Source organism: Charadrius vociferus, unplaced genomic scaffold, assembly GCF_000708025.1.
Source record: "Charadrius vociferus isolate BGI_N301 unplaced genomic scaffold, ASM70802v2 scaffold259, whole genome shotgun sequence".
NCBI classification, from domain to species: Eukaryota; Metazoa; Chordata; class Aves; order Charadriiformes; family Charadriidae; genus Charadrius; species Charadrius vociferus.
Genome location: NW_009661368.1, coordinates 4,058,151 through 4,068,312, shown reverse-complemented (window position 1 = coordinate 4,068,312; position 10,162 = coordinate 4,058,151). Strand labels below are relative to the sequence as shown.

The following is a 10,162-nucleotide window of genomic DNA, read 5'->3' as shown; positions in this document are numbered from 1 at the left end:
CGTGAGCCCCGGCAAAGCGCCGAGCCCATCTTGCTCAACCGCTGGCCCAGCGCCAGAGCTGCCTGAGGTGACCAAAAGCCCCAAAACAGGAGCGATGCCCACACAGAGCCAGCTGCCGCCCCTGCCCCCGAATGGTGACACCTACCCGTGCCGCAGTCCCTGACCCCAGCTTCCCCCGTCCTCCCTGGCCCCGGGCTGCAGTGCCCTTACGGACCCTGTCTGCCACCGCTGCCCAGCCCTCAGCTCGGTCCCCACCAGGTACGGAGGTTTTTCCCCCCCACTTTTGAAATATTTTTCCATGCTCACAGATCAGAGCTCCTCTCCAGCTCCAGCAAGCGAGGGATAACTGCTGCATCCTACGTGCCGGGATCCCTACGGTCAGCCACAAACACTCCCTGCCGGCCCCATCATCATGAGCATAAAATATTTTCTCACCCTTTAACCTTTTCCCAAAGTCACATCCCAACCCTGCCGCCCCCTTTCCGCATCCACCACCCCAGCACGGAGCCTGGGGCAGGGACGGGGTGATGCCGGGCTCCCCGCTGAGGTGCTCTGGGGTCGCTGGGCAAGGTGGGGAGCGGAGGGGTCACCCCGACTTCGAAGGGCTGCGGGAGGCAGCGGCTGGCGGCTCTGCCAAGGGCCACCCTTTGGGGAACACCCCGGGGTGGGAGGCGACGCAGGCAAACGGGCAGAGCTGTTAAAAGTCGGTTGACAACTTAACAGGGCGACTCAGAGGAAGACACTGTCCCTTTTCACAGCTTGTTTATCTGCCTGCACAAGAGACTGAGTCAGGACGTGCGGGGACAGCCGGGGGCTGCCAGCGGTCCCGGCACACACCCAGGAAAGCAAACAGAGACTCTGCCTGCGCACGACCGGGGGAGGCAAGAAACCAGCACGCTTTGAAGCAACTCCAGGAGCGGGGTGGGTGCAAGGGAAGTCGCAGTCCTCCGCTGAACACCTTGAGCAAATGAGGAGTTATTTTGGGCATCCAGCAGTGCAAACACCCTCTTAATGCAACTTTGTCTTACTAAGGAGAATAAAAATAACGCCATCGGTGTGGTTGGCATTCCATGTGCGGCGTTTTCCAGTGCCTGGGCAGACAGATGCCTCTGCGATAGGTGGTGGTGAACAAAGTGGGCACTAAAGCCAGAAACAAGGGAGGTTTCCTCTCGCTGAGATGCTGCGATCAAGCCTGGGGCTCTGACCCGGGGGACAGCCCGGCACTCAGCTCCTGCCACTTCTGACAGAGGTGCCAGAGCGGGGACAGATGCCATCAGTCGTTCCCACTCTGTGTTTGGCCAGAAAACCAGACAGAAATGAGTCCCTGCAGCCTGACCACCGCCGGGCGCCGCGGCTCGCCTGGCCCTGCGCACCCCAGACCCACCGACACCCCTCACGGCGACAAACCGCTCCTGCTTCTGCGCCGAGCGAGAAAAGTCTGTTTCCGATTGCTCTGGGACAGACAGTGCCATTACGGGCTGTTTGTCACACGTTACCCAGAGCAAATTAAACACATCCCGAGCGCGGGACCTCAGGCTGCTGAGTGCATCCAGAGTTCACGTAGGGTAAGGGACGAAGAGCGGGCTTGTGCAGGCAGACCCGAACCCCGCACCCTCCAACGTGAGCCCAAACACCCTGGCACATGTCACCACCGATGGCTCCTGTGCCCAGGAAGCAGCGCTGGGAGCGGGGCCAGCTCGGGGCAGGCGAAAACAGCTCCCGGTGCAGGGGAGCCCCTGCCCCTCCCTCGGCCCCAGCCCCGCAGCGGCTTGGCAGGGGAGAGGGATCCCCGCATCCCCGATGCCTGGAGAGCCGGGCAGCCCCCTACACCCCCATCCCCAGTGATCCCACCACTGCATCCATGGGAATGGCTCAACCCAGCTCTGCCCACACTGTCGGCACCGAGGGGTCCAGGAGGAGGAAGAGAGTGACTTCTCTTCCTGACCTCTCTGAAAGAGGCCCCTCCCGTTGTCCCAAATCTGGGCTCTTTACCCTCTCTGTAAAAACCGATTGACACACTGAGTTGAAGTATTTGTTTTATTCCAGTTCTGCGCAGCAAAGGATGCCAGGCGAGCGATAATCCGCAAAGCCAGCACACCTCTTGGAAACACGGTTATACAAAAAGGTAACGAAGGAAAAACACATCAACGTAGCCTCTGGCCATCCGGTGGGAGTATCCATCATCAGAACAGATATCGATGGAATTCTCCTCTGGGTAATTCTGAGATTATTTGCCAGTATTCTCCAGGCTTCATTCCTATCTTTGTTTCTCCTGGCGGTGGCTTCAGTTGGATGTTGGGGTTATTTGCACAGCACACAGGGCATCATCGCACTATTTGATCCCGGCTTCCTGGACTAGTAAATCTGTTGCTGCCACCGCTCACAGGCACGCCGGCCAATTCACAAGTAACCCTCTGGAGCCCGAGCGAAATGACAGCTGCAGCTATTTTAGTGCCAGGAGTAGGAGGAGCCATGAATTATTACACAATAAAAAGAATTGTATATATGTGCATTGGTGAAGAACATAAATTATACCTCTCAAGCTCCGGCAGCTTTGGGTGAAGAGGTGACTCAAATAAGGGAAGCTACTTTAGAAAAACAGAGCTGCCATCGACTCTCTGCTTTTGAGGCATAATCATGGGTGTGAGGAGTTTAAGGGGATGTGCTGCTTCAATCTAACAGACAATTCTCAATTAGTAGAAGAGAAGATACAGAAATTAATGGATCTGGCCTCAAATGGCAAGGAACAGGAAAGATTAGATCTTACCAAGCTAACATCCTGGTTACCAAATCTAAATTGACTAAAGCAACTCTTCTTAATATCTGTGCTTATACTGATCATCTTGTTATTGAGTTGTTTGATTCAATGTTTGCCCGTGTGTTAAAGTCTTTGCAAACAGGTACTGAAAGATAGAAACCCCCTACAAATAAAGATGACTGAAGTAGAAGATAACCCTTTTACACTGAAAATAGAAGAACAGGAATCCCAGATCTTGGGAAAAGCATAAGGTGAGACTTACAGGAGATGTAAAACATATCCGTAAGTCTCAAAGGGAGGGATTTGACATAGAAAAAGAGTTAAAAATCCATAAAATTGAGCAACCATGATGTGATGGCCTACTCTGAAACCATAGCAATGGGAATAGAAATCCCTAAAACAAAAAGCCCAGAAACATGAATAATCAAATCTTGAAGTTAGTCATTGTTCCAAGCGGAGCCCGAACAAGAGAAAGTTAAACAGTAAGGTAGAGGTCACCGATAGGTGAAGGTATAGCCTCTAGTTACCTTAGATATTTTTAAGACTAAAGATCACACCTCTAGGAGGAGATTTTATACGTACGACCACCTTAGTATAATGAGCCAGGAAGAAATTGGGACGTGTGCAAATGAGCTTTTGTTATATAATTACAAGTGACGGATCAGCTACGTTGATGTGATTTTTCCTTTGCTACCTTTTTGTATAAAAGCCCCGATGTGTTTCTAAGAGGTGTGCTGGCTTTGCAAATTATCACCTGGCGCCCCTTTTCTGCGCAGAACTGGAAGGAAACAAATACCCCGCCTCCGTGTGCCAATTGGTTTTTGCACAGCGGGTAAAGAGCCCAGATTTGGGACAACGCTCCCGAGTCCGAGCCAGGAGAGCAGAACCCCGCGGCACTAATGGCAGGGATGCGCTGTCGGTGCAGCGCTCGCAGGCTCGACCTGCGCGGTGTGTCCCATGATGAGGTTGCTCCATGTTGGCGGCTGCGGGGGTGAGAAGGGCAATGCCGACACCGGCGGTGGTCTGGTGAAGGCTCTCCCCACCGCCACCTGCACACATCCAACCTGTGCGTGCACGTGGTGGAGCGGAGCACGGATGGCATTCATTAAAACCAGCTGCCCCGAGCATTCCCTCAGCAAGGATTTGCTGCACTGGCTTTAACCTTTAAAGCCTAACTGGCTTTAACATCACAGATGGTGATGAAGGAGGGGACTCCCCCGGCCACGGCGGCTCAGCTCCTTCACCGGGGATGCTGCCTTTCCGAGGCCCTTCTGCCCGCTGTCACGCAGGGCAGTGCTGCTGTGTGTGCCCCCACAGCAGGGCCGGGGTCCAGCCACACCAGGAGTCCCCATCTCGCGGGGTTTTTCCTGGGTATGCGCTCTTGGCATGCTCAGACCTTACAGTGGCACTATCTGTGCCCAAAAGCCCTTGGTGGAGCTGGAAGAGGTGGCACATCTTGCTGCAAACCTTCCCAGCGCAGTGCTGCTGCGTGCCCGAGCAGAAAGCATCGCCCGCGGCCAGGGACCGAGCGCCAGGAGAGCAGATCCAGCTGCATGATGAGGACATGGGGAGACCCCAGGACAGACAGGCTTTACCAGCACACAGCCCATGCGTGGACCCTGTGTTGCGACCCCGAATACACCACGTGATGAACCCCAACCGCGTTCGGGACATTGCTGTCCACAAGAAGGTCCCTGGTACTCGCAGCAGCCCTGGAGAGACACACCAGCCCTCCTGGGGTCTGGGAGAGGAACAGGGTGAGGGGTCCAGGGGAGCAGGAGGGGACCTGTCGGGCTGAGGAGGGTTTCCAGCATGCAGCCACCTCTGGCGCAGGGCCTGCAGCATCCCGCAGCCAGCCAGGGGCCAGACAAAGAAGGCTGGTATGGGGCTCCACCAGGAAAAAAACCCATCCTCGGTCCTGGCCCTGGTCAGCTTAAATCACACAAAGAAAAACCAAGAGCTAAACAAAGTCTGCTCCAGAGGTGAAACTTCTCAAGGCCTTATTCATCACAAGCCATACCGCTGCTGAGGTACCGAGGGCACTCCCAAACCCCATGATCCCATGAAGGTGTGGGGGTCTCTGCCCTCTGCCCCTGCTAGGCGGTCTCTGGTGTGTTGGGTCACCCTTGGGGTACACAGGGAGGGACAGGACAGGGCAGGCAGCCCTGCTGGCAGTCTCATGGGACCTGAGACCCTCAGGCAGGAGAGGGACAGCCGGTGCACGGGGCAAGGGCTGCCAGGGAAAGTGCTGGCCCCTGCTCCGTGCACACTGCTCCATGCATACCTCCCCATGGCGCCGTGCCCCGCAGCAAACAGCGAGGTTTCCAGCACATTTTCCCCTCAAACAGCAAAGTTTCCAGCACATTTTCCCTCTGGCCACTATGTCTCTTAGGGATGCATTTACAGGAAGGGGGACTGGCTGCTGCAATCCCGAGCAGCCGGATCCCTCGCCAGAAATGGCCGGGTAGGGAGATAAGGGAGGGGGGGAAGAAAACTTTATAAGGAGAAAACATTCCCCAAGTTTCTGGCACCTCGGTGTGAACTGCACAGCCCCTCTCCTCCCCCCACTTTTTTTTTCCCTTTCTTTTTTCCCCTCCTCCTACCCAGCAGCGTTTCCAGCCGCTGCCCGGGGGAGGCTCCGGGGGCCGGCGGGGAGGGGGCTGCACACCGCGGGCAGGGACCGGCCCCGGTACTTCTGGGTGGGAGCTGGACCCCCCCCAACTTTTTTTTTTTTTGGGTGGCTGTTTTAAATAGGTGGGACCAAAACCACTCCGTTTCCTGGAAACTTTGTTTTCCCTTTCTTTCCCTCCGCCATCCCCGACCGCGGGGGTGTGCGCGGCGGCGGCGGGCGCGGTATAAATGGAGGGAGCAGCGGGGCCGGGCGGCGGGAGTTGAGGGGCAGCTCGACCAGGACCAGGACCAGGACCGCGACCGCGACCGCGACACCCCGGTACCGGTCACCATGGCCGAAGGTAAGACCGCAGGACGATCTCCTCCCGCCGGTGCCCGGGGTTTTTGGCCCGCGGGGAGCGCTGACCGGCAGAGTTCCCCCCCCCGCCGTCGCCGCGGCACCTGCGTGGGGGCGGCCGGGAGCCAAGCGCTCCCGCAACCGGGGCTCGGCGGCACCTTCAGCCATTAGCCGCTCGCCCGCTTTCCTGCGAGCTGGCCAAGGGCGGGGGGGAATGGGAAAGACTAAAACAGAGGACAGCGACGATAAGAAAAGTGCGGTTCGGGATGGGGTCCGCTCCCTTCCCTCCCTCCGCAGCTACAATGCTCTCCGTTGGCTGGAGCGACGCTGGTATTTGCAGAATGAAGTTTGGTGCTATTTAAAGCTTTCGGTGCTCTCGGAGAAGAGCGTTGACAGCTCAACCGGGAACAAGTGCCTATATCCCACCCTGGTTTAAGGAGGATTTCTGGAGGCTCAGTCAGAAGTAATGCTTCTGGCCTTCGGAAATCCCTCCACGCGGGTGGCTTCTCAGACTTGCCTGGGGAGGCAAAGAGAACCTCCACCTCCCACAGAGCTGTCTCCAAAATCCCAGGAAACAGGATTGCGCGATACCAATCAAGTATCAGTCCCAACGGAGTGCGGTACCAATGGGCGAGATGGCATCGCTCTGCCCCAGTGCCCAGCAGTGCCGTGGGCTGTCCCAGCTCACCAGGCTCCCGGCACCGCGGCAGCAATGCCAACACAGGTCCCTCAGGTTGGGCACTGGCACCACCAGCTCCTGGCACAAAACTGAGCCACTACACCCAGGACAGATATTGCTCCTCCATGGTGGTGCCTGGAACCCTGCTGTCACCTGCATGCCCTGGCAGTACCGCAGCCCCCTCCCTGCCCATCTCCTGGCACTGATCAGTTTGGGAAGAGGCACCTGTGCTTTGAAAAAAAAATCGGCTTTTTGCTAAATCCACTGAGGGCAGTAACCCTGGGTGACTGGGACAAGGAGGAGCATCAGTCCTGCTCTCTTAACACGCTTATTTGCGACGAGTTTGGCTCAGAGACAGCAAGGTTCGCACTCATACAGTTCACGTGCTGTAGCACGGAGCCATGTTTCTGCTTACCAAGGGGGAGATGACAAGGGAAAGGACCTTTCTGTGCTCCATCCCTGCTCCAGGATCCTGAGGGACCAGCTGGAGGGACCTTGCCCTTATTTATGGACAGCCCTAGCTGTCCGCAGCAGCTCTTACAGTGTGGTGGGGGATCAGCGATGAGCCTGACCACCTTCCTTGGATGAATGCTACGATGTCCCCATGCCGAGAGCCAGGAGTGGGGTTTCCGTTTAGTTCTGGGAATGGCGAGCTCAGGGTCAGCCGTTTCCATCTGGCACCGATGAGCAGGGCTTAGTGAGCACCACCGCTGGCCTGCAAGCACCGGGAAGGGCATAGCCAGGGAGAGCTGCGGCAGCAGGGCAGCAAGCTGAGCATCACCCCTCACGAGCCGCCTGGTCGCTGGCTGGCGCTGAGCTCGCTGTGCGCTCTCCTGCACTAAACGCTTTTGCTTGTTCTGGCAACTAACCCGTCTGCTGGCAGAGCATTCAAGGGTCACTAACCTTGAGCGATGATAAACGATAGCACATCGCTCCAGCGCAGCACCTGGGGTGGCGGGGACATGGCTGCCAGCCGCTCCGGCACGCAGCCCTGCCTGGGCTGGGAGGCAGAACAGGGCAGAGTGCCTGAGGCCGGGGAATCAGACACCCTCTTTGTCACCAAGTTTATGGTTGGTCTCTCCGATTTGTCAGCAGTTGTAGAGCAGTAAAGCTGCCCAGAGAGCTGCTCTGGGTCTGGCTGAGGCACGGAACCAGCCCTGGCATTCTTCAGGCTCAGCAGCGCTCGTTTGGGGTGGGGGCACACAGACAGCAAACCCCGACCGATGGGCCCCACATCTCCCAGAAAGCGGAGATGAGCGCTGGGCTTTGCTCCAGTGCTGGACACCGTGAGCTGCGGACCTGGCATGGCTCTGGCAGGTGCCCCTCCTCCATGGAGGTACCGTGGAGTGCAGCACCACGGCACAAGAAATATGGCATGGAGCTCAGTCGGGAGGGCAGCGCTTCACTGCGAGCTCAGCTGCCAGCGGGGCCCCCCGCCCCTGCGAGCTTGTAGCCCATGATGTGAGCCCAGCCTGCAGAGCCCTCCAGGAGGGATGCTCAGAGCCCGGCGCAGCCGCAGCACCCGGGGCTGTGCCGGGCACACCGGGGGAGGACAGGGCAGCTTGGACAGAGGAGTCTGCCAAACCGCGGTACCAAAGTCCAAAACCCCAGGGCTCAGTGTGGGGGTAACGCAGTCCCTTCTGGCTGAAGACAGGGGCTGCGTGTGCAGGGCACGGCTGTGCCCCGGCGCCGGGAGCATGTGGCAGAGGGGGAGAGCTGGAGATGCCTCTGCCTTTGCAGATTTGGTGCTGGAGACATGGGACCTGCAGTGCGAGCGCAACGGCCGGGAGCACCGGACGGCGGACATGGGCTGCCAGCAGCTGGTGGTGCGGCGGGGACAGCCCTTCACCATCACCCTGCACTTCTCGGGCAGAAGCTACAAGGAGGGGGTGGACAAACTCGCCTTCAACGTCGAGACGGGTGAGTGCCACCATGCCCTGCACTGCGAGTAAGCGCCTGCCGCAGGGCGAGCTGCCCTCTGCCCCTGCGCTCGTCCCACGCTCACACAAGGGCTGTGCAGAGGCACCTGCCCCATCTCACACAGTCCCCGCCATGTCCCTTCCCGGCAGAGGCTGGTGCTGTGCACAGCTATACTGGAAAGCTGGGGAGGGACGCTTTATCAGGAGTGGGGCGATAGGGCAAGGGGTAATAGTTTTAAACTGAAAGAGGGGAGATTTAGATCAGATATTAGGAAAAAAATAATCTTTCCTGTGAGGGTGGTGAGCCCCTGGCACAGGTTGCCCAGAGAAGCTGTGGCTGCCCCATCCCTGGAGGTGTTCAAGGCCAGGTTGGACGGGGCTTGGAGCAACCTGGGCTGGTGGGAGGTGTCCCTGCCCAGGGCAGGGGGGTGGAATGAGATGATCTTTAAGGTCCCTTCCAACTCTAACCGTTCTATGATTCATACTAAGGCGGCGATAAAAGGTAGAGCTTCTGCTCCATAATGAGAGCTGAAGGGAAGTGATAAAGAAATAAAACAAAAAGCCACCACTGCCTCCTCCTCCTCGGGACCGAGCCAGACGTGGGGCCACGCCGCAGCTGTCGGCTCACCGAGAAGGGCTGTGGCTGCAGCCGGGGAACCCACCCGAGTCTCTTGCCCTTATGAGAAACATCAGCAAAAGCGAATCTTTTCAGTCAGAGGGTTTCACAGCACTTTTGCTGATGGTCTTTTTGCCCAGCCACCGCTGCCCCCACGTCGCTCAGATATCCCTGGAGCGGGGTTTGCTCAGGAAACATAAACCCTGGAGAAAGAAAACGTTCCCATTGAGCCTCCCCAGCGCAGCTCCGCACTGGGGGATTCTCCCACTGCTGCTGTAGCCCTGGCAAGAGCCTGCTGGGAACGGTGACAGGGACATTGCTTCCATGGCCACCACCAGGCACAGCCGACGGGCAGGGGCTTGGCCCCCGCCAGCTCAGGGCAAAGGGAGAGGAAACTTTCTTGGGCAAGAGTTATTTTGGGGCCGCAGCATCCTGCTGAGTCAACCAGGCCAGAACTCAAAGTGAAACTGCAGCTGGGTTTCCTCACAGTTTAACACACTTTTTTCACACACACCCCCTACCTAAGAGCTCTGATCCCGCCATGGGGTGACAAACACAAACTCAGCAACACCCCACCCCCCCCACCTTTACCCTAAACCAGCAGCTCCCCTGTTGCCCCCTGGTCCCAAGGCAGCCACGGCGGGGGTCTCCCTGCCCCCTGCTCGAAACCGCCGGGTTTTTACGAGGTCACACTCCATCCTAGGTAACCCCCGGCTGGTTTTACAAGCGCGGACAAGCCCCACGCGGCAGCCTCCTGGGGTGAAGGCACAGGCTGGCAGCAGCTGCCGTCGGGCTGGAGCGCAGCCCCGGCGCTTGCGGAAAACGGGGTGAAGGTGCTTTGGCTCTTGGTGGCCCTGGCACGTCCCTCACCGGGGCCGGACCCACAGCACCGCTGGGGCAGGGGCTGCCAGACCTGCTTTCCCCTGGGAGAGTGACACCACATGCCACCTCCCACAGGAAAGAGGGGAATGGCTCTGTACAAAAATAGAGCCCGTATTTTTAAAGCGGTGAGTTTGAAGAGCCCTGCTCAGGCGCCTGCGCCCCAGGGGGATGCCGTGGGCTTTGCAGGGAGGGAGGGGGGAGGAGGAGGAGGCGGCGGCGGCAGAGGCAGGCTCCCGGGGCTGGCCATCCCCACGGCAGCGCCAGGCTGACCCTTGCCAAAAGGACACGGGTAACTCAACCCGGCCTCCCTGAAAGGGCAGAGAGGAGGAACTGGGTCACT

At 58.3% G+C, this 10,162-nt stretch overlaps 1 protein-coding gene across 1 annotated transcript in view; it reads left to right on the top strand.

Annotated features, from left to right (window-relative positions):
- Positions 1–5,720: 5,720 nt before the first annotated feature.
- TGM2 (transglutaminase 2) overlaps positions 5,721–10,162 on the top strand; it is a 14,164-nt gene continuing 9,722 nt past the window's right edge. Inside the window, exons 1-2 of the mRNA XM_009893527.1 lie at positions 5,721–5,730; positions 8,146–8,325. Coding sequence (XP_009891829.1) covers positions 5,721–5,730; positions 8,146–8,325 — 190 coding nt within the window. The remainder of the gene's footprint in view (positions 5,731–8,145; positions 8,326–10,162) is intronic.